At 37.7% G+C, this 25,790-nt stretch overlaps 1 protein-coding gene across 1 annotated transcript in view; it reads left to right on the top strand.

Annotated features, from left to right (window-relative positions):
- Positions 1–20,304, top strand: part of LOC121386106 — a 170,565-nt gene extending 150,261 nt beyond the window's left edge. The window contains exons 10-16 of the mRNA XM_041516903.1: positions 866–907; positions 1,701–1,781; positions 2,954–3,241; positions 5,850–5,885; positions 9,060–9,200; positions 11,589–11,631; positions 14,961–20,304. Coding sequence (XP_041372837.1) covers positions 866–907; positions 1,701–1,781; positions 2,954–3,241; positions 5,850–5,885; positions 9,060–9,200; positions 11,589–11,631; positions 14,961–16,872 — 2,543 coding nt within the window. The 3' untranslated portion in view covers positions 16,873–20,304. The remainder of the gene's footprint in view (positions 1–865; positions 908–1,700; positions 1,782–2,953; positions 3,242–5,849; positions 5,886–9,059; positions 9,201–11,588; positions 11,632–14,960) is intronic.
- The last annotated feature ends 5,486 nt before the right edge of the window (positions 20,305–25,790 follow it).

The following is a 25,790-nucleotide window of genomic DNA, read 5'->3' as shown; positions in this document are numbered from 1 at the left end:
GGTATAAAATATTGTTAACATTGTTTCTACTGTAACCATCTTAAGTGTTTTCGTTTCTGTGCTGGATGACATCACTGAGCCGTTTCATGATGTCATACTAATAGCAGAATGCAGCGCCCCGACATGTTCACAACATAATTATTTCTTTTCAACTTAACCTCGTCTTTAACCACTTTTAATGCTGAACTTTAGCTTTTATTGCATTGTATATATTCACATGACTACACATCTGTTGATAAAACATTAGGGTGCAAGAAAGATTCATTGCAGAAAATGGATGGATAAAAGAATGTCAATTAAACATTTTATTTTGGGGGTTTTTTTTTAGTTTGTAACAAATAATTATAAAAAAAAAAATCTTTTTTTTTCTTTAAAAAAAAAGAAAAGAATTGCTACTAATTAGTATAGTTTAATTAATATGTTGATTTTTCTTCTTCTTATGAATAACTAAAACAGTACTTTAAAACACCAAAACATCCCAAGAAATGTTTTGTAAATGCATATATACATACATGAACCTTTAATACTCAGCTGATATTAAAATATGTTTTTATCTAGTAATAAAACTACACATTTCCTAATATGTCTGTTTATTATAATATCAGTAATAAAAAATAAAAAAAATATTCTCAAACTTATAACCAAGATAATTATTTAGAAAGTAGTACCTATGTAATAACGTAATAACAGTAATAAATAATATATTTTGATGACAAATTTATGCTTAATATAGATATGGTCTATAGAAAGTACTACATTTGCTGCAATAAAAGATATGTGACAGAATAAACTTAGATTTAAATTTTTTATTTTGTTCCCATGGTAACTGAATTGAAATAACTGACATGAATGTGGTTTGTTACAGGCAATCACTCTGGAGCACTGCATTCAACTCTCTGGCATCCGGGTACTAACTCAGTCTAGCTAGACTAATTGCTCTTCGCTTCTTTCGTCTCTTTTTCACAGCTATACTCTCTTGTCTGCTGGCCTAATCCAGAATACTAATCTGGTTGTAATCCGGTCCCATCCGGTTGGAGCTAGTAAAAAACCGGATTTGTCTAGTCTATGTATTTTTTCAACTCTGGTTTTTTAAACTACTTAATCTTTTTAATGGCATGTTTTTGTTTTAGTAGCATGCACATAATTGTTGATTGTAAGGAATGCATTGTGCATAGTGATGTCATTTGCATATTCACATTTACATATTTGCATTTGCATATCAGCACTTGCATTAAAAAGCATTGGTTGTATATCTTGGGAATAATGAGCATCTTGCTTAGAAATTGGATAAAACTCACTGTTGTCAACTTTTCATAGTAACCGCATGGCATGAATAGATGTTGTCAGCTTTCTCCACCATTTTACTATTTCAAACTTTCTGTTTTTGCACTGGGCACCAAGCCACGTATGACATGAAAGATATATTGAAATCGTTTTTGTTTTGCTATGAAATATGAATTGATGGCTGTATTATCGAATCACGATGCACGATTTAAAAACATAAAGCTTTTATTTCATGCCGATTGTTCTCATCACAAGATTAATCATTTCACATTTTGCTACATATCACTTAAACCATATTACAACACATAATCTTTATTTAAAAAATAAAATATATATACATGTATAACCATGAGCGATATGTAGAAAGTAGTAGTTTTTAAGCAACAGTAGAAATAGTTTCCAAACCTTCATTCCAGGTTATCACAGTGACCTTGTAACAGCACTACCGACAGATAGTTCTGGGTCTACATACATTCCACCAATAATTGTACCAAGAGGTGGGTGACTTTAAAGTGACATTATTTTCATTGTTTATTTTTTTATGTTTGTTTTTTGGACTCGGTGTGGGTTTTATTTGTTGCATCATCTAAGATGAGATTTATTGTGCAATTAGCAGCAGGACTGAAACAGATCAATGGAATTAACTTCATTCTCAGCTTTTTAAAAACATATTTATTACTGTAATAGTACAACAAATACAGTTAATAGTACACACATTTATTACTGTAATAGTACAACAAATACAGTTAATAGTACACATATTTATTACTGTAATAGTACAACAAATACAGTTAATAGTACACATATTTATTACTGTAATAGTACAACAAATACAGTTAATAGTACACATATTTATTACTGTAATAGTACAACAAATACAGTTAATAGTACACATATTTCATTTTCTATTGTCCTTAAAATGCTACATTTTCCTTCACGTAATTTTCTTCATGAAATAGATGCCAAACACGTGTAAATGTATGGCTGTTATAACTGCTAGTCACAGACATAAACTTATGATGTTTTGTGAAATAGACCCTGTATTTTAATCAATATTGAAATCTAGAGTTTTGCTACTTACCAGTAATTCTAACATTTAAAACTGGAGGTAAATGGCCATTGCTACCTGTTGATTACAACATTGTGTAGTATTTTAAAATAAAATTAGACTAAAATTATAAAACTTTATTGAACTAGAAAATGTTTATCCTTTTGTGTGTAGATTTGTTTTGACACATGTCTCATGAAAATCAATCTTTAGAGCTTTTTAAAAATTTATTCCATGCCCCCTTTCCTTTGAATTCCATCTCATTTCTTCCCGATCTAGCAACGCCTCCTATCTTTCAACTTCTTTTGCTGTCCACCTCCACATCCCAGTCCTTGTCTCCAACTGCTACATGTGCTTGTCTCTTGTGGCTATTTGTGCCACACACCTGCCATTCCCCATCAGCTTTTATTTTAGCTGTGGGCTTAGTCTGACCACTTCAGGAAGTGTTCATAAGTTACTTCTGGCATTGTTAAGAGGCACTTGTAACAACCTAAACCTTTGGAGCTTGCTAAAGCTCGCTTCAAGGATTGAGTTTCTTCAGACTTGTGTTCATAATAGTAGGGTAAAACATTATGAAATTAAATCATCAAATAACATTAAATACATTTCTCACTATGACAGGACCAAGACCTAGTCCGCCACGGAACGTCACCGCGGAGATAGTGAGCGACGGCATCCTGGTGTCGTGGTTACCTCCCCTGTTCACTGAAGTGCCTATATTTTACTACACGATCGACTACCGGTCGGACGGGCTGTGGACGCGCTACAAGGGCCGGGTGATGGTCTCCACGGGGCTGTCCCTGGTGCTGGAGGGCATGAACCCCGGGACCACGTACGAACTGAGGGTCCTGGCCAATGGAGTTCTAGCCTACAGCAAACCCAGTAACATTGTTACTGTAACCACAGCAGGTAAACACATCGTTACTGTAACCACAGCAGGTAAACACATCGTTACTGTAACCACTGCAGGTAAACACATCGTTACTGTAACCACAGCAGGTAAACACATCGTTACTGTAACCACAGCAGGTAAACACATCGTTACTGTAACCACAGCAGGTAAACACATCGTTACTGTAACCACAGCAGGTAAATACACCCAGTAACATTGTTACTGTAACCACAGCAGGTAAACACACCTAGTAACATTGTTACTGTAACCACAGCAGGTAAACACATTGTTACTTTAAACACAGCAGGTAAACACATTGTTACTGTAACCATAGCAGGTAAACACATTGTTACTGTAACCACAGCAGGTAAACACATTGTTACTGTAACCATAGCAGGTAAACACATCGTTACTGTAACCACAGCAGGTAAACACATCGTCACTGTAACCACTGCAGGTAAACACATCGTTACTGTAACCACAGCAGGTAAACACATTGTTACTGTAACCACAGCAGGTAAACACATCGTTACTGTAACCACAGCAGGTAAACACATCGTTACTGTAACCACAGCAGGTAAATACACCCAGTAACATTGTTACTGTAACCACAGCAGGTAAACACACCTAGTAACATTGTTACTGTAACCACAGCAGGTAAACACATTGTTACTTTAAACACAGCAGGTAAACACATTGTTACTGTAACCATAGCAGGTAAACACATTGTTACTGTAACCACAGCAGGTAAACACATTGTTACTGTAACCATAGCAGGTAAACACATTGTTACTGTAACCACAGCAGGTAAACACATTGTTACTGTAACCACAGCAGGTAAACACATTGTTACTGTAACCATAGCAGGTAAATACACCCAGTAACATTGTTACTGTAACCACAGCAGGTAAACACATTGTTACTTTAAATACAGTAGGTAAACACATTGTTACTGTAACAACAGCAGGTAAACACACCCAGTAACATTGTTACTGTAAACACAGCAGGCAAACACATTGTTACTGTAAACACAGCAGGTAAACATTGTTACTGTAACCACAGCAGATAAACACACCTAGTGACATTGTTACTGTAACCACAGCAGGTAAACACATCGTTACTGTAACCACAGCAGGTAAACACATTGTTACTTTAAACACAGCAGGTAAATACACCTAGTAACATTGTTACTGTAACCACAGCAGGTAAACACATTGTTACTGTAAACACAGCAGGTAAACATTGTTACTGTAACCACAGCAGGTAAACACATTGTTACTGTAACCACAGCAGGCAAACACATTGTTACTGTAAACACAGCAGGTAAACATTGTTACTGTAACCACAGCAGATAAACACACCTAGTGACATTGTTACTGTAACCACAGCAGGTAAACACATCGTTACTGTAACCACAGCAGGTAAACACATTGTTACTTTAAACACAGCAGGTAAATACACCTAGTAACATTGTTACTGTAACCACAGCAGGTAAACACATTGTTACTTTAAACACAGCAGGTAAATACACCTAGTAACATTGTTACTGTAACCACAGCAGGTAAACACATTGTTACTTTAAACACAGCAGGTAAACACACCTAGTAACATTGTTACTGTAACCACAGCAGGTAAACACATCGTTACTGTAACCACAGCAGGTAAACACATTGTTACTTTAAACACAGCAGGTAAATACACCTAGTAACATTGTTACTGTAACCACAGCAGGTAAACACATTGTTACTGTAACCACAGCAGGTAAACACACCTAGTAACATTGTTACTGTAACCACAGCAGGTAAACACATTGTTACTTTAAACACAGCAGGTAAACACATCATTACTGTAAACACAGCAGGTAAACACATCGTTACTGTTACCACAGCAGGTAAACACATTGTTACTGTAACCACATCAGGTAAACACATTGTTACTTTAAACACAGCAGGTAAACACATCGTTACTGTAAACACAGCAGGTAAACACATCGTTACTGTAAACACAGCAGGTAAACACATCGTTACTGTAACCACAGCAGGTAAACACATTGTTACTGTAACCACAGCAGGTAAACACATCGTTACTGTAACCACAGCAGGTAAACACATTGTTACTGTAAATACAGCAGGTAAGCACATTGTTACTGTAACCACAGCAGGTAAACACACCTAGTAACATTGTTACTATAACCACAGCAGGTAAACACATTGTTACTGTAACCACCGCAGGTAAACACATTGTTATTGTTACTGTAACCACAGCAGGTAAACACACCTAGTGACATTGTTAGTGTGACCACAGCAGGTAAATAAACTTATTGATATCGTTACTGTAACTATTGCAAGTACAAAAACTTACTTTAACTACTGGCATTTTAAAATAAAAAATTGTCTTAGACTAGTGTTTTAACAAATTATAGTAGTTATGTTTTAGAATAACATTTTTACCAGTTTCTTTTTAAGACTAAAATATTAGCATCCGTTTCTTTAATACACTGCTAGCTACATGTACGTCTATGTGTGCTTTTCTTAAACTGATATGCTTTGATAGACTGGTATTTCACCAATGTTCTTGTATAGACTGGTATTTGAACAATATTTCTCTTTAATTCTATTCATGCAGCGAAAAACAGTGCCTCATCTAACAGTGGAACCACGGGTATTTTCACGTTCAGTGTTGTTGTACATAAACCTTTTGTCTTTGGTTTTATAAATACCCTGTCACCCCTTTTAAATATGTTACACTAAGACAGAGAGTTTGGGAATATTGTGAAAAGTTGAGGGTACACTAATCTTCTTCTAGTTTACAGCCAATTGAATAATAATGTAACTTCTATCCCCAATTCTGGGGGCGGGATGTAAACCAGTGGTAAAGCCTGATGCGTGGTCGGTTTAGGATCGATCCCCATAGGTGGACCCATTGGGCTATTTCTCGTTCCAGCCAGTGCTCCACAACTGGTGTAACAAAGGCCGTGGTATGTACTATCCTGTCTGTGGGAGGGTGCATATAAAAGATCCCTTGTTGCTAATCGAAAAGAGTAGCCCATGAAGTGGCGACAGCGGGTTTCCTCTCTCAATATCTGTGTGGTCCTAAACCATATGTCTGATGTCATATAACTGTAAATAAAATGTGTTGAGTGCGTCGTTAAATAAAACATTTTTTCCTTCTTTCTGTCCCCAATTCAGTCACTAATAATCACAAGTTGTGCCCGGGATTATAAATGTCGCAATGGGGGGGGGGGGGGGGGGGGGGGGAGAACAGAGGAGTGGGTAGCTATAACATAGCCTATATATTAATTTAGTTTTCAACAGTTTGTTGGTAAGAGGGTCCCAGCTTCTGTACCCTATTGGGATGGACATACATGAACCTATGTATGTTGCAGTGTGCGATTTGGAGGAGAGTCCTGGAGCCTGAGGCTCGCAAAAATCATATAGGACTGTCTAGCTTGGCTAGCATATGAGCCCACATGGCTCGTAAGAATTATTTGTACAAATTAAATTGATTCTTTGAAATGACACAGTCAACATATATCTCAAAATCCTGGGAAACCACAGTCTTGAATAGCGATCTTTTCCGTGGTTTCATGCAAAATATTTAGTGTATCTTCTGTTCTACTGAAGATACATGGTAGGGCTCGCTGAGTTGGTGGTGGGATCTAAAGATTTGCAAAGGGAGTCCTTATGACACTTAAATGTTTTAAACCAAAATTGCACACTGCAGGGGATATAGGCACACTAGTAGTTTCCCTCCCCAATAATATAATCCTGTAAGGATGGTTTATGGTATTTGCTATGTTTCAATTTAAAGTACATGTTAAAACCTGTTGTTAGCATTACCTAATTATTGAGCAATCCCTTAATACTTACCAATTTATACCAGACAGTTTCTTAATAAATTTTACAAGTATTTTTTGCTTTGAGGTCATTTTTATTTAATTTTTTGGTTTAGGGGAGTCTGCTCTTTTCAAATTAAATGTAAAAAGAGAGATAATTATGTCTTTATTAATATTTTAAATTTCTGAGCTGTAAAAAAGAATTTGTTATCCCAGTATGAGTATTTGATTTATATTTCAGTATTTTAAAAAATTTCTTCATTTTTAATATTTATTTGAAAGTTATTTTTTATGCACATTATTACTAATATTTTTGTTTATTTAAATTTATAACCAAGTTCATGGTTTCTTGTTTTCATTTTCAAGAAAAACGTTTTGTTTTGTTTTGTTGTTTTATATACAGGTGTGTGTATTTTAATTAAATTTCACTTTGTGCACCATATTAAACATTGTTTCACTTGTGAGCTGTGTTAAGTGAATTACTTGTAAATATTTAAAAGACAACTTGTCTTATTACATATTTAAGGGCGGGACATAGCCCAGTGGTATAGCGCTCGCTCGATGTGCAGTCGGTCTGGGATCGATCCCCGTCGGTGGGCCCATTGGGCTATTTCTCATTCCAGCCAGTGCACCCCGACTGGTATAACAAAGGCTGTGATATGTACTCTCCTGTTTGTAGGATGGGGCATATAAAAGATCCCTTGCTACTAATCGCAAAGAGTAGCCTATGAAGTGGCGACAGCGGGTTTCCTCTCTCAATATCTGTGTGGTCCTCAACAATATGTCTGACGCCATATAACCATAAATAAAATGTGTTGAGTGCGTCGTTAAATAAAACATTTCCTTTATTACATACTTAAAAGCAGTCGTGTGACAGTTTAGCTATGGGCCAGCAAAATATTACTGAAAAAAATGTAATTTGTTGAGAAAAATACTTTATTTAACCTGGTACACAGTTGTTGTGTTTAACATTTTACTGAGATTTTGATATATAATTGAATTATGGCCGCATAGCCATAAATCTGAAATTTTAAAATTTATTTTTGTGCTAGCTGTTTAAAAATAGTTACAGAACAGTTTATGATAGTGGAAGACAAGTGTGCGCATGGTGTATGTTTGAATCACGTTATTCATGTGACTGCTTTCAATATGTCAATTGTCATGCCACCCAGCCGTTAAAATTACTTTTCTTACTTCATGAAATCTTATTAGTATTAGGTATGATATTGTTTTTAAAACACGTTTTAAACTATGATAAAATAAATCCCCAATTTTCATCCCTGCCCACCCCGAGGTTAAAAATCCTAGCCCATTTAATTTTTATTGGTCAATTAAATTTTTTTATAATTTGGCTGGATGTGTGGTATTTCAGGTGTCCTGGAAAAAAAAAAAAAAAAAAAAAATTATTTCACCCACTGCCTCAGTTTTGAGAAAATAACGGTACAAATCTAACATTTATTTATTATGGCATTAAAGAACATATAACATTATAATGTTTGAGATATATATATATATAATATCATATGATGTGTGTATTAATAAACCAGATAAAAGGCAGTGGTATGTGCTATCCTGTCTGTGGGATGGTGCATATAAAAGATCCCTTGCTACTAATGGAAAAATATAGCGGGTTTCTTCTCTATGACTGTCAAAATTACCATATGTTTGGCATGCAATAGCTGATGATTATAAATCAGTGTGCTCTAGTGTTGTCGTTAGACAAAACAAACTTTATTTATTAATAAACCAGGTTTGCAGGAATTGGTTTTGAAAGCAGATTTCAAATTAGCCAACATATTTACTTTTATTTTTTAGATATTGAGTTTATGAGATTATTTCTAAAATTATTCTTTGAAAAAAAAACAAGAATGAAGTTAACATTAGGCCTAATACAGTAATAGTTATAACAACAAATGATGATTTAATACGTTTATATAACTAATCATGTGTCATGTATAAACATCCATTTGACCTATTTGTTGATGATTTGTGTATTTCAGAATCACTAGCTTTACCGGATGCTCTGATTGGTGGGATTATAGGCGGACTGCTCTTTCTGCTGGTAGCCATCTTGTTAGCTGTGATAGCTGTTATACACAGTCGGCGCAAAGAGCAGAAAAATAAAGCAGAAAGTAGATACAGTAAGTGGAATAACAAACATAGATACAGTGAGTGGAATAATAAACATAGATACAGTAAGTGGAATAATAAACAGAGATACAGTAAGTGGAATAACAAACATAGATACAGTAAGTGGAATAACAAACATAGATACAGTAAGTGGAATAATAAACATAGATACAGTAAGTGGAATAATAAACATAGATACAGTTAGTGGAATAATAAACAGAGATACAGTAAGTGGAATATCAAACATAGATACAGTAAGTGGAATAATAAACATAGATACAGTAAGTGGAATAACAAACATAGATACAGTAAGTGGAATAACAAACATAGATACAGTAAGTGGAATAATAAACAGAGATACAGTAAGTGGAATATCAAACATAGATACAGTAAGTGGAATAATAAACATAGATACAGTAAGTGGAATAACAAACATAGATACAGTAAGTGGAATAACAAACATAGATACAGTAAGTGGAATAATAAACATAGATACAGTAAGTGGAATAATAAACATAGATACAGTAAGTGGAATAATAAACATAGATACAGTTAGTGGAATAATAAACATAGATACAGTAAGTGGAATATCAAACATAGATACAGTAAGTGGAATAATAAACAGAGATACAGTAAGTGGAATATCAAACAGAGATACAGTAAGTGGAATAATAAACAGAGATACAGTTAGTGGAATAATAAACAGAGATACAGTAAGTGGAATATCAAACATAGATACAGTAAGTGGAATAATAAACATAGATACAGTAAGTGGAATAACAAACATAGATACAGTAAGTGGAATAATAAACAGAGATACAGTAAGTGGAATAACAAACATAGATACAGTAAGTGGAATAATAAACATAGATACAGTAAGTGGAATAACAAACATAGATACAGTAAGTGGAATAACTAACATAGATACAGTAAGTGGAATAACAAACATAGATACAGTAAGTGGAATAACAAACATAGATACAGTTAGTGGAATAACAAACATAGATACAGTTAGTGGAATAACAAACATAGATACAGTAAATGGAATAACAAACATAGATAAAGTGGAATATCAAACATAGATACAGTAAGTGGAATAACAAACATAGATACAGTTAGTGGAATAACAAACATAGATACAGTTAGTGGAATAACAAACAAGTTGATTTCTTTTTAACTTAACCTAACCTCAAACTAATGGCATTTCGCTCTTAAAGGGACAGACTCTAGTTTCAACCCGTGAAAATTAACATTATAATTTTAGTTAATCTACAAACCTGTAACACATTTGGATAAAGTTACAATTGAGAAAAACATGAGTGTGTGATTTTGAAAGGGTGAAATATCCTCTAAAAATAGACTAAAACTAGACTCCATAACTGTTGCTTCTCAGACATGATTGCATTTTTAAAAATATGAGAAATGCATTTTGTGATATTAAAAACACCAGGATGACCAAAAACACTTTGAATGTATAGAAATGGATAATCTAAATCCTAAAATCTAAGTAAAGTATGATTTCAGTTATCAAAAAGGGCTATAATAGCAAAAAATATGCCTTATTCTTTAAAAACTAGGGTATGGTCCCTTTAAGGTAGTAAACTGGTCCGAACATCCCAACAGCCAATGGGATGGCTTAAGATCTTCCACTGTTTTACATACTGGGAGAGACTATCTTCACTGGTGATCCGGAATTAATTTAGGATTTAAAAATAATTATTATCTTTGAAAGTAGGAGCTTGCATACTCTGAGAATATGTTCTTACCTTTTTAGTCCCCTATCAGTCCCAACTGAGGGGACTATAGGTTTCTTCTCCATACTTCTGTCTTCTGTCTGCCTGTCTGTTTTGACAGAGTTATGGCCCTTGAGCTTAGTAGGGGATGTATACTGTAGATCCTGAAATTAATGTGATCATAATATTAATGTGAAAAATGCGAGTTTGTGTTATTCACATTAATAATGTGACACATTTATTTCTGTGGTTTTCTACGTGTCCCACCTTATTAAAACAAAACAAACAAAGATTTAAATTCTAATATATTTATTAAACGCAACTGGAACACAATTCATTGTAGGTGAGACATGCCTGAACCCTAGTGGATATAGGCATGTAAAACAAGTTTGAAGTTCAAGACGAGTGCTGCTAGGAAAGTAATATTTCAAAGGGAGGCCACTCGCATTAATTTCATGTTGCATTTTAGTCTACCCACCGTCACTGGCATTAATTTAGGGACATGTTAATTTCAGGATCTACAGTATATATAAAGAGAATATAGGTTTATTTGATTGATCCCGGACCAACCGCGCATCAGTTGAGTGGTTAACCACTGAGTTACATGCTGCTTTCGAACTTTAGAAATGCTCATGTTGTTGTTATCTGGTATTATTTTTCTTTCAGACGATGTTAATTATTCAAAACCAGAAGAGTCGGAAAATAGACCGTAAGTATCTGGTGTTACTTTGTTGGAGTTACCATATCTGTCTTTAAAATGGAGTAATTGCCATATTATTCTACATTGATTGAAAACAATATAATTATGTTTTTATTAATTGAGAGTAAACCAGTTGAATAAGTAGTTCTGTTGGTGCACGGCTACAGTTTTGTCATTCTGAGTAAAATTAAACAAACGACAGATCTACTGTAGGCAAACCAACAATAAAGTCATCTAGATGTAGGTGGTTGTCGAGGTTACCAGTCTGTTTCTCTGACCATATGATCAGTCAAGTGTAGAAGTACTTGGATGAACCAACTGTGAGTAGCTGGGTAATTACAGCTGTGTTTGTGTGTTCAGGGGAGGTAATTACAGCTGTTGGAATATAATAAACAAAAATAGCCTATCTTAAAGCACGGCAACAGATTGCTTATTACAGCCTATGTGAAGCATCATAAATACTGAAAAACACTAAATTAAATAAATGATGCTTTAAATTAAATTGAAATCTTTACGGGTAACTCTGGAAACCATTAAGTGTTAAAATGCACATTCTTAATGATTTCAAGTCGTATGTCTTTTCTTATCTCTGTTTCTCTGACTAACACATTTTTTCTGTTTCTTTTTTCTTCTAACGCTATCTAGGAGACTGAAGAAAGGTGAACTTGATACGCATGAATGAACACGTTTATTGCCTCCCTATTTACTTCAATTTCTGCTTTCTCGCCAGTAAATTGTTCTACCTGTTTCATGTTTCGTATAAAGATTGGTCATTGTGTGTTGTAGTCTGATTGATGTTGGAGTTCAGCCAATCAATGCTGGAAAATGCTTGCCTGACTTATATTTGCACTTCACCTGAAATGGAAGGGGGGATGGTGGGGCAGGATCTAGCTCAGTCAGTCGATCCATTCATTGATTATATTTTCACCCATTCCAACCAGTGCCCCACGTCTGGTATATCAAAGGCTGTGGTACGTTCTGTCGTATCTGTGGGCAAGTGCATATTAAAGATCCCTTGCTACTAATGAAAAAATGTAGCAGGATTTCCATAAAACTATATGTCAGAATTACCAAATGTCTGACATCCAATAGCTGATGATGATTTAATGTGCTCTATTTGGTGTCATTAAAACTTTTAACTTTAAATTTTGATGTTTCTGAGGTGTCTCGTTACTGTTTCCAACTGGACAAAGGCTGGGGTATGTACTTTCCTATCTATGGGAAAGTGCATATAAAAGATCCCTTGCTGCATTTGGAAAAATATAGTGGATTTCTTCTGATGACTATGAGTCAGAATTAACAAAATTAATTAACAAATTAATCAATGTGCTCCAGTGGTATCGTTAAACAAAGCAAACTTCTTGTTTGACATGCATTAGCCGATGATTAATTAATCAATGTGCTCCAATGATGTTGTTAAACAAAACAAAGTTCTTCATTGTTTGTTCCGAAATAATCAGAAATTGAAGTAAACACCCATTTCCTGAGCTTTATTTTGTTTTAAGATACGTTTACATTACATTGTTTCCAGTCTAAACCAGCTACCTGTTTGTATGGTTTATTTATTGTTTCCAATCTAAACCAGCTACCTGTTTGTATGGTTTATTTATTGTACACTTCCAGTTTTATCACGTGAATTGTAAATGCTTTCAACACTTTAAGTTTATTATTAGATATTTTATCATTTTTGTTTATTATTTGTTTCTTTCCGTCCATAACATAGAAACATTTTCTATAATCCTCATGGCTGTGACGTCTGTTTATGTGGTTGTCCGTTTTGTTATATTGTTACACTTTTATTTTCAGTTGCATCCTTTTAATATTAATATAGGTTTAATTGATACACCATTGATTTTAGATGCTATTTTAAATACTAAAACATTTGAGTTCTAATATTAAAACATTTTACATGACTATTTAAGACTATATAATTTAAAGATTTAGAACCTTATTAAAGAAATTAATTTGTAAAATTATATTTTAAAGTCATACTTAATGGAAACATAATTTTGTTGCCTTGATGGCTCAGAGTCAGTACTCTTAAGTAATCGGTTTTTAATTTATGTTCATGCATGCAGTTAATGTTCAAGTATACTGTCCTGGGCACACACCTCAGCTATCTGGGCTGTCTGTCTGGGACAGTGGGTTAATGTCTAGTTGTTATTATTAACCTCCAATTTTCCCTTTTTGATTTTTTAGCATTAAAATTCAAAATTTCTAAATTGTCCCTAGTATCTAGGAATTTCCTGTCCCAAGTGGGGCCCCGATCTTATCAGAGGCCGGACTCGAGATGGGCATGTTCGACACCCCAGTGGTACATGAGCACGTTAAACTAGTTACCTGACCTGACCTGATCATATTGTTAGTGAGAGAGAAGTCAGTTGGTGAGCTTACGTCTCCCTACTGACTTACTAAGAGTCATCCTACGTGCGAGCCATGACCGGGATACGAACCCAGTACCCACCTGCCTTAAGATCATTGGCTTACTCACCACATCACTAGGATCACTAGCCCTCTATGGACTCCCAACCAGTGTCCTCTGACTTGCACGTTGAAGGCTGTGAAATACACTGTCCTGTTTTGGGAAAAATACACACAGCAGATTCCTTACTGTGTAGGGGAGAGGGGGTGCTATCGTTTTCTATATATATATATATATATATATATATATATATATATATATATATATATATATATATTAATGATGGTGGTTGTCTCATGCATGTTATACTTTGTAAATTCATTTTACAGCTCTAAATGCGATAGAAACATTTTTTTTTCTGTGTAGCACGACTGGTATATCAACGGTGGTGGTATGTGCTATCCTGTCTGTTGGATGGTGCATATAAAAGATCCCTTGCTACTAACGGAAAAAATATAGCGGCTTTCCTCTCTTTAGACAATATATCAAAATTACCATCTGTTTAACATCCAATAGCTGATAATTAATAAATCAATGTGCTCTAGTTACCCCCCCCCCCAACCTTTTTGTGGATAATGGGCCTTTAAAAACATTGCCACCACTGCACATAAACAGCTATAAAATGGTGTATCAGTGTGCTGTAGTGGTGTTGTTAAACAAAACAAACGTTTTTCTCTCTAAAACCATATATCAAAATTACCATCTGTTTGACATCAATTAATAAATCAATTAGTTCTAGTTTAAAACAAAACAACAAAACTTTAACAGCTATAAAACAGTGTATCAATGTGCTCTAGTGATGTCGTTAAACAAAACAAACTTTTAATTTTTTTTAGTGTCTTTAAAGAAATTATCACTTCCGCATGTAAACCGCTATAAAACAGATTATGTAACAATGATGTGATTCGTGTTTCAGTCAAGCTCCGCCAAAATGGGATCGTTGGCAACAACCTGGAGGAGGAGACTCTATGAGGCGCGACGAGGGCGGCCACCAGGGGGTGTACATCCTGCCCCGCACAGACGACGTTGACCCCGGCTACACTATGCGGTCGTCGTCGTCCATCCTGCGGGACCGCCGACTCTATGATCGCGACCACCCCATGTACGACCCCGCTGCTGGGTACCGAGTTGCCAGGCAGGAGGATGAGGATCCGAATCTCGTCGCCGATCTGTCACTCTCACGGTTGTCTGGCAACTACCCGAGGTCTCCTAGAGACTTTCCTGATCATCAGAGTCGTTTTCCCGATCATCCGAATCGTTTTTCAGACTCTAGTTGGCCTCCAGGATCAACATCACCGACAGCAGCATCAAGGTCGTATCCTTCAGACTACAACCCAGCACCACCCTCTAGTGCCAGACCAGGAGCATACCCTACAGAGACCTCTCCTCCTCCTCAGAATCCCTCCAGACACAGCCGGTGGTCGGACCCTCGAGATGAGGATCCCCGGCAGCAGAACCCATCCTTGTCATACGAAGGTCCGTACCACAGTTTCGAGGATGAAGATGACGAGAATGGGTTCCTGCCACCGACGCCGCATCATCATCATCAAAACGTGCCTTCCAGTCGTCCAGCGTTCCCACGCCACAGTTCGATGAAGCCCGCCCATCAGACTTACCTCACAGGTGAGCCGGTCCCACCGTACGCAATCGATGACATCAGTTCAGTCCTACAGTCCCCGTTCTCCGATCCATCGCGCGAGGACAGATCTCCTCCCAGTCACTATCCTTCATCAGCCAGCCTGCCCAGCCAACCAGCTTACCTTCCCAGTCAGCCAGCTTACCTTCCCAGCCAGCCCAGCTACCTCCCGAGTGAGATCAACAGACCCAGAGACTCAACGCATGAGCCGTTCAGACCTTACGAGCAGCCGAGAGTGTATGACAGAAACGTGAGAGGAAGCGATCGCGACTATCTGCCCAACATCCCCGAGGACAGCCAGGACACTAGTGGTGCCACACCTGACGGTCGAGGCGCGTGGGGTTCGCCGGTCAGGTCCCCAGGGGACGAGAATAACAGCAGTACGGGAAGTAGCGGCGGCCGTCCGATCGGCTACACGCGCGATCACCTGCAGGGCGTGGTGGACCGCGTCAGACAGGGCCCGCGAGGCAGAGCAGACGACACGCTCGACGACGGCGGCTTTCTTGACGCGTCTGGCTTGAGGCAGCAGTCTCCATCTGACGACAGAGTGTTTCGCTTCCCGGACCCCAAGCCAGCCAGACCTGGGGGAGAGAATCGCCAAGTGCCGTACTACACCTCTGACGTGGCCCCTTTCAAACCGCCGCGTCTAGGTCAGTACGGTCCAAACGTTCCCGACAGGCGTCCGCCGTCTCGGTCACGCGACGACACGGGTCCGGACACAGTGAGCCACAGTAGCGGTATAGGCAGTAGGAACACGTCCAACAGCAACAGCTCGTTCCCTAACCGCCTGGGCAAGAACAGCATGTCGTACAGCTCGCTCCTGACGCCGCAGGAGCAGGATCTGAGTCAGGACTCCTCCCCATTCCTGGACGGCAGTGCCAACAACCGCCGGGACACGTCTGGAGACGAAAACTATGAGTTCGATTCCCTTGGGGCGCTAGAGTCCGACATCCTAGACGCGCTACGCAATTATTCCCGCCTCAGCGATAACGGGCAGGTGTCGGCCAGCGATTTGTACAGCAACCTGTATCCGAAGTCGCGCAAACCGAGCCGCTACTCCGATTCGGACCAGAGGTTTAATAAACTGAGGGAGGAGTTTAAGCAGTATCGACAGAGGCAGGTGGAGATTACGAGAGAAAGTGCTGGACAAAGTTCCGAACCCATGTATCCTATGGATAGTGAAATGTTGTGATATTGTAACGAAGACTTACGTTCTGTGTCAAGTTATCGATTACCAACAGCAGTGCTTAGTTAAAAAGACTTTCCTGATTTGTGCTGCCATTGTAAGGTGGTTGTGATTAATAGGGGCGTTATAACGACTATAATCACATATCAAAGATACATTTTCTTGTTCAGAACCTAGTGTGTGTTGTAGCCAAAACTGGATTTTACTAACCTATAATTTCGTAGGCCTATAATGTGACTCAGAGGTGGGAATTCTCCTCGCATCAGCTGTTTTTCTCTCATGGAACATTACGTTTCCTCGCATTTTAATCGTCCTTTCCTCCAAAATGTGTCGGATGGCACAGATTTTAACCTAGGATTTCAAGAATTTCCGGGACCCCTCTAGATTTCCTCTTTTTTACAGTTCCTCAATTCCCACCCCTGCTACATAGAAACGAAATACAGTGCTTTAGATGTCGCTAATTTGGGCGCCACATTTGGGGGTTTTCAAATCTGTTCTGAGCACAGAGAGGTCTTTTTCGTACAGTAATGTTAACAGCTGCTGAAGCATTATGAATATTCAGAAAAGAAACGCAATTCAAATTATTTTAATCTCAACTTAACATTTCATTGGTTTTGTACTTTACTTGGACGTAATTACTGTGGGCATGCACATTGTGTGAAGAACACTGTCATTTTTACTCGTGCATTACGAAGCCCTCGGAAGTATGTAAATGTACATAAAGCATTACACAATAAAATAAAGTTTGAGCTGCAGCCATAGGCGTACAGGCTCCCATTTTTGCCGGAATTAAACGGAAATGCCCGAATCAGCGTAACGACATGCATTCATATTCGCATTTTTACCAAACAGCTGTATAGGGTTGCAAACGAAGCACTACGCATTTTTACTAATTTACAACTAATATTGTGGGTAGAATGATAGAGATACATGGTAAAAATGTCTCTGGTTAGCACATTTTCCCCGAATATTTCTATAATTTGTGCCTGAATTTGAGGTTTTCCTCCAGCACTAGTTGCCCCTTCCCCCACCCCCACCCCTCTTGTCTCATATGCTTACGGCTGCAGCAAACTTTAGGATGACCAGAAAACATTGAATATAGGAACTTTGAAATTCTAAACAAGAACATGTATTTGGGCCTAAAACAAATTGTGTGTTTTCTGGGAACTTGCCGAAAACAAAATAGGTAGAGTAGGTCAGAGTTCTAATTCACAAAGGTCTCTTAGGCTCTGCTAGACAACAAAGCATCCTCTTTGCAAGTCTTTTAGCATTGCACTGCGAGATCGCAAAGTTGCGAGAGTTTAGTGAATTAGGCCCCAGCTTTTAAATTTTATTATAATGGGTTTTTTTCTAAACTATATTTATCCCACGTTTTCAGAAAATGTTAAGTATGTACTTACTTCAACTACATATTACTAGTAATAAGAAACAAAATCAATAACAAAAGAAAGTACATTTTAAAAATAGGGTTGGCACTTTTTTGTAGGTAGGATCGGGTTCCCCAAAACACATTTTTTAGGCCTTGGTATGTAATTTTAGTCGTAATACATGTTCTTTGAATGTAAATTGAACGTGGAAGCAGCATACACCTAGAATTATTTCATACAGTGGAGTGTTGCTAGACAATGGTGTAATCAGGCATTGTTGAATTCCAAGCTCTGTGCAAATATTCCACATCCATAAATGATAATTTTGTATTTCATGGCGTGTACATCTGTATGTTTTCATGAAACACAAGGTGTGTGTGTATTAATTATGCATAATAATATGTGTACGAACTTCTCAGCACTGGTGTTTATATCTAAAAATGAATTCAGATTTCTACATATCAGACGATTGATGTTAAAAATAATAACACACACGATTTCATTTTTTTTTAATGTATATACCCAGAATGAAATTCGTCACAATAGATGAATTCTGTTCTTGATATACTGGTTATGTTGGAAAACTGCAAGGCGCAATTTTCTAAATGTTAGATGTTCACATTTTGTTTTGTGCGTTACGTGTTTGTACTGTTGACCTGTCAGTGAAAGCAAACCTTACCTCCCTTTCTCTTACCTCCCTTTCTCTTACCTCCCTTTCTCTCCTTGTGTTCAGCTATTTGGTGTAATCATGCAGCATGTAGTATATATACTGAACGACAAAGTAAAAGCAAATATTTAATATATTTATCTTTCATAATAAAATTAATTTGACACTGTCAAAATGGGCCTAAAATGCTGACAAGACATTAAAATTTTAATAAACACAAAAACAATATATTTAAAATGAATAATTTATATAAGTTAAGAAAACTAAATCAGCATTTGCGATATCAACCACGATATGAGCCCCACGATACGATACATCGATTGAGAGAAGCTGTACCGCGATATGAGCCCCACGATACGATACATCGATTGAGGGTATAGGGATACGTATCGTATCGCGACCCACGCAACGTGATATGTATCTTAACACAACCCACATTTCGGGATAGGTATCGTATTGCAACCCACGTAAAGTGATACGTATCGTATTGCAACCCACATATCGGGATACGTATCGTATTGCAACCCACCTAACGTGATATGTATCTTAGCACAACCCACATATCGGGATACGTATCGTATTGCAACCCACCTAACGTGATATGTATCTTAGAACAACCCACATATCGGGATACGTATCGTATTGCAACCCACCTAACGTGATATGTATCTTGACACAACCCACATATTGGGATACGTATCGTATTGCAACCCACCTAACGTGATATGTATCTTAGCACAACCCCCATATCGGGATACGTATCGTATTGCAACCCACCTAACGTGATATGTATCTTAGCACAACCCCCATATCGGGATACGTATCGTATTGCAACCCACCTAACGTGATATGTATCTTAGCACAACCCACATATCGGGATACATATCATATCGCGACCCACATATCAGGATACTTATCGTATCGCGACCCATGTAACGTGATATTATCTTATTGCGACATGCGTGTTGGGATACATATCGTATCCAGACCCACATATCGGGATGCATATTGTATCGTGATATGTATCGTATCGCGACCCACGTATAGCAATATGTATGTTATTGCGGCGACCCACATATAGTGATACATATCGTATCGCTACGTGCCCGTATCGTTACACCTCTACCATTTTGTATGTATTTAAAACTTGTAAAAGGCAGCATTTTATCTTAGTAGCAATTTACATTAGCTTCGTGTTCATCATCAGTTGTGGCTAAGTCCTTCAAACAAAATACGTAAATATTTCGTCAGAATGTGTAAGTACATAAACAAATGTCTATATTTGATGCCTCCTCCGAGCTTGAACCACTCACTGTCCTTCCACCTCCATTTTTTTTATCAGTCTGACAAGGGCGGATTCAGAAAATGTTTTACGGCGGGGGGGGGGGGGGGGGGGGGGGGGGGGAGGGGGAAGTAATGGAACAACTTGTCAAAAAGGAATTTCTGTGTGGGAAAAAAACAGTAGGGGGAAAAGGGGAGCACTTGAATATTTTTAAGAGGGGGGGGGGGGGCGAGTTCCCCTGCTCCCCTGGATCCGCCTCTGTCTGCTATTAAGTATGCTTTTCGATGTTTGTCGTGTCGACAGTAACTGTTTATAAATAGTTCGTCTGATACATTCCACTAGAACACATTGTTACTGAAAGGCGGGACCAATGGTATAGAAAGGAAAAACAGCACAAGGAAGATTCATTTGTGTTTTTGTTATGGGTTTACCACCCAGCACTTGATTTCACGTCTTTAGTATGCCGGTTAGTTGTTTTTTTTTACATCGATAGCGGAAAGTTATACTAGGCTTTAGGTGAGACACGTTCCGTGTACCATGACGTCATTGAATTGGTGCGTATAATATTGGTGTGTGCGCATGCGTGATTTAGTTGGTGTGTGCGAGTATGATGCATACTTTGAGCGAGTGTGTGCACCAGTCTTGTTAAAGTCGGATCTTACTGGTCTTCGTATGTCGATCTGACATGAGTCAACGTTATGAACTGTGTTTTTGAATGCAATAAACCACAGGGACTTCCAGTGATGTCTTCGGCAAGTCTTTCTCTACAGTATATACTGACATCGGTTGAAAACGCAACAGTTTGGGCCCAATTTCACAAAACACCGTACGAGTTTTGCACGTAAACGTAAATCTTCGACTCAACCACAATTTTTATTACTACTATAGTACAACAAATATAGTTGTATACATATTTCACTTACTTTTGTCCTTAAAATTGTTCCATCTTCCGTAATGATGTAATTTTCTGCGTGAAATAGACGTGCAAATGAATGACCGGTGTAACTGCTGGTTTCAGGCGTAAACTTACGATAATTTGTGAAATAGATGTCAAACACGTGCAAATGAATGACCGGTGTAACTGCTGGTTTCAGGCGTAAACTTACGATAATTTGTGAAATAGATGTCAAACACGTGCAAATGAATGACCGGTGTAACTGCTGGTTTCAGGCGTAAACTTAGGATAATTTGTGAAATAGGCCCAAGATTCGTAGTGGTAAAAAAGGATATGCGAATAAAAAATAAAACATTTTGGTATATAATAAATAACTCCCAAATTGTATAAGGGTTCGGGTATATTGTGTGTTTTATAGCACCTTACACATGCGGTAGCAACAACAACTTAAAACTGATGTGAGTTGTGAGTTGTGAGTTGTCATTGGCGTTAAGTAGATAGTGTATAGATAAAACGTGCTGTGTCGTAAAGATCGCTACAAGTCCCTATGCCTGTATTAAGGCGACGCAACATTTTACAATACGAATATTTTTTACAAACAAAAGTACACGAGTAAAGGATAACGCTTGATTTTCTCAGATCTTCAAACGGAGATTGGCACACGTGAGCACTAAGATCGGATTTCAGTTTGATTGGTCTGTGTTCAAAAGTGCGCTCGTGTGTGTGTGCGTGCGTGCGTGAGTGCATGTGTGTGACCGCCAGTCTTGTTATCGAAGATACGTTTTTGTGAGTTTACTTGTGAGTAATGAGTACAGAATAGTTGTTTCAAGTGCTCAAACAACTGAAAGGAATAAATTAATCCTATTTTGTACACCTGTTGTTTTGTCGTCTGTTTATTACAGTGGGTATCACAATATTGATGTAGCGCCGAATCTAGTGCAGTGATTGTGGATATAACCATCTTCAAACTGGACTTCACCTCGTAATGGTCAGAAAAAAACCCCCCAACCCCTTTTGACTTGAATTAAAAAGAAACTTGACAACCATATTCGCCCATAGTGAGGAGCATCGTCTGTTTATTGTGATTGAAATAACTGGTTCTTTAGTTTCCCTTTTCTAAAATGGTATATCAGAGGCCGCGGTATGTGCTATCCTGTCTGTGGGATGGCGCATATAAAAGATCCCTTGCTACTAATCTAAAAATGTAGCGGGCTTCCTCTCTATGGCACTGTTAAAATGACCATATGTTTGACATCCAATAGCCGATGATTAAATCAATGTGCTCAAGTGGTGTCGTTAACCCCCAGTACACTGTGATGAAGATACATAGGTGCAACTATAAACAAAATTTTATTGACCTAGAAGTTGTAGTTTGTGAGAAACTGATATTAAAATTGGGTCATGTTGAGAACATCCAGAAGTAGATCTCTGACAACGTACTTGTGTATCGGTATTGATCATGTATCCAAGTCTGAACCTGTGTACACACTTTTATTGACCTAGAACTTGTAGTTTGTGAGAAACTGATATTAAAATTGGGTCATCTTGAAAACATCCAAAAGTAGGTCTCCGACAACGTACTTGTGTATCGGTATTGATCATGTATCCAAGTCTGAACCTGTGTACACACTTTTATTGACCTAGAACTTGTAGTTTGTGAGAAACTGATATTAAAATTGGGTCATCTTGAAAACATCCAGAAGTAGATCTCCGACAACGTACTTGTGTATCGGTATTGATCATGTATCCAAGTCTGAACCTGTGTACACACTTTTATTGACCTAGAACTTGTAGTTTGTGAGAAACTGATATTAAAATTGGGTCATCTTGAAAACATCCAGAAGTAGATCTCCGACAACGTACTTGTGTATCGGTATTGATCATGTATCCAAGTCTGAACCTGTGTACACTGTTTTATTGACCTAGAACTTGTAGTTTGTGAGAAAGTGATATTAAAATTGGGTCATGTTGAGAACATCCAGAAGTAGATCTCCGACAACGTACTTGTGTATCGGTATTGATCATGTATCCAAGTCTGAACCTGTGTACACACTTTTATTGACCTAGAAGTTGTAGTTTGTGAGAAAGTGATATTAAAATTGGGTCATGTTGAGAACATCCAAAAGTAGGTCTCCGACAACGTACTTGTGTATCGGTATTGATCATGTATCCAAGTCTGAACCTGTGTACACACTTTTATGCTTTTACGAAGATGAAGGGGCGGGGCGTAGCTAAGTGGTAAAGCGTTCGCTTGATGCGTGGTCGGTCTAGGATCTATATCAAAAGGCCGTGGTATGTGTTATCCTGTCTGCGGGATGGTGCATGTAAAAGATCCCTTGCTGCTAATCGAAAAGAATAGCCCATGAAGTGGCGACAGCGAGTTTCCTCTCTCCCTCGATATCTGTGTGGTCCTTAACCTTATGTCCGACGCCATATAACCATAAATAAAATATTTCCTTCCTTTTACGAAGATCGGAACAATTCTTTCAATATTTTGCTCCTATCTGCCGCACTAATAGGAATATTTCCAGAAGCATGTTAAGAGGGCGAGCAGTGTTCGCAAACTTATGCCATCGTCTGCTATCTCATTCATTTAACATCAGGCGGAAAAACCCCCAGGCTAGAGAGCCCTTCTGAATATGACTTGAATAACACATTCTGTCATTTTAGTAGACCGACAAATTCTTTATTTACGTCTAACCTTGTGTACAGTTTAAAGTAAAAACAACAAAAGAAAGAAAGAAATATTTTATTTAACGACGCACTCAACACATTTTATTTATGTTTATATGGCGTCAAACATATGGTTAAGGACCACACAGATACTGAGAGAGGAAACCCGCTGTCGCCACTTCATGGGCTACTCTTTTTGACAGGGTAGTACATACCACGGGCTTTGATACACCACTGGCTGGAATGAGAAATAGCCCAATGGGCCCACCGACGGGGATCGATCCCAAACCGACTGCGCACCAGACGGGCGCTTTACCACCGAGTTACGTCCCGCCCCTAAAGTAAAAACGAGTTGAACAGTAATACTAGAATACAGCAATAAAAGTACACAAGCCACTCCTATGGACTTATGAGAGATTTTAGAGCTATTAAAAGTACACAAGCCACTCCTATGGACTTATGAGAGATTTTAGAGCTATTAAAAGTACACAAGCCACTCCTATGGACTTTATGAGAGATTTTAGAGCTATTAAAAGTACACAAGCCACTCCTATGGACTTTATGAGAGATTTTAGAGATTTAAAAGTACACAAGCCACTCCTATGGACTTTATGAGAGATTTTACAGCTATTAAAAGTACACAAGCCACTCCTATGGACTTATGAGAGATTTTACAGCTATTAAAAGTACACAAGCCACTCCTATGGACTTATGAGAGATTTTAGAACTATTAAAGTACACAAGCCACTCCTATGGACTTATGAGAGATTTTAGAGCTATTAAAAGTACACAAGCCACTCCTATGGACTTTATGAGAGATTTTAGAGATTTAAAAGTACACAAGCCACTCCTATGGACTTATGAGAGATTTTACAGCTATTAAAAGTACACAAGCCACTCCTATGGACTTATGAGAGATTTTAGAACTATTAAAGTACACAAGCCACTCCTATGGACTTATGAGAGATTTTAGAGCTATTAAAAGTACACAAGCCACTCCTATGGACTTATGAGAGATTTTAGAACTATTAAAACACTATCAGAATATTTTTTTAAATATTTTATTTACAAGAAATTATCTGAAATAGAATTAAAAACCATAAAAAATGTATTTTGTGTGTACAGATTAAAATAAAAACACAAGTTTAACAGTAATAATACAGTAATAAAAATGTACAAGCCACTCATATGAAGTTAACCGGCCTCGGTGGTGTCGTGGTAGGCCATCGGTCTACAGGCTGGTAGGTACTGGGTTCGGATCCCAGTCGAGGCATGGGATTTGTAATCCAGATACCGACTCCAAACCTTGAGTGAGTGCTCCGCAAGGTTCAATGGGTAGGTGTAAACCACTTGCACCGACCAGTGATCCATAACTGGTTCAACAAAGGCCATGGTTTGTGCTATCCTGCCTGTGGGAAGCACAAATAAAAGATCCCTTGTTGCTAATCGGAAGAGTAGCCCATGTAGTGGTGACAGCGGGTTTCCTCTCAAAATCTGTGTGGTCCTTAACCATATGTCTGACGCCATATAACCGTAAATAAAATGTGTTGAGTGTGTCATTAAATAAAACATTTCTTTCTTTCATATGAAGTTATGAAAGACTTCAGAACTATTAAAACTATCAGAAATAAAAACCCATAAAAAAATAAAATATTTATATGTCTACACGTATAAAAGTCGTGCTACGAAAACTATCAAATATGTATATGTGTGTACAGATTAAAGGGACAGACCCTAGTTTTAACCCGTGAAAATTAACACTAAGTTTAGTTCATCTACAAACCTGAAACACATTTGGATAAAGTTACAATTGAGTGAACCATGAGCCTGTGACTTTGAAATGGTAAAATACCCTCTGAAAACGGACTAATACTCGACTCCATAACTGTTACTTCTCAGACGCACGTGCGTTTTAAAAAATATGAGAAATGCATTTTGTGATGTTAAAAACACCAGGATAACCAAAAACACTTCGAATGTACGGACATTGTTAATCTAAACAATAAAATCTAAGTAAAGTATGATTTCAGTTATCAAAAA

This window comes from Gigantopelta aegis, chromosome 12 (genome assembly GCF_016097555.1).
Source record: "Gigantopelta aegis isolate Gae_Host chromosome 12, Gae_host_genome, whole genome shotgun sequence".
Lineage (NCBI taxonomy): Eukaryota > Metazoa > Mollusca > Gastropoda > Neomphalida > Peltospiridae > Gigantopelta > Gigantopelta aegis.
Note: the sequence above shows the minus strand (reverse complement) of the source record. Positions and strands in the feature narration are given on the sequence as shown.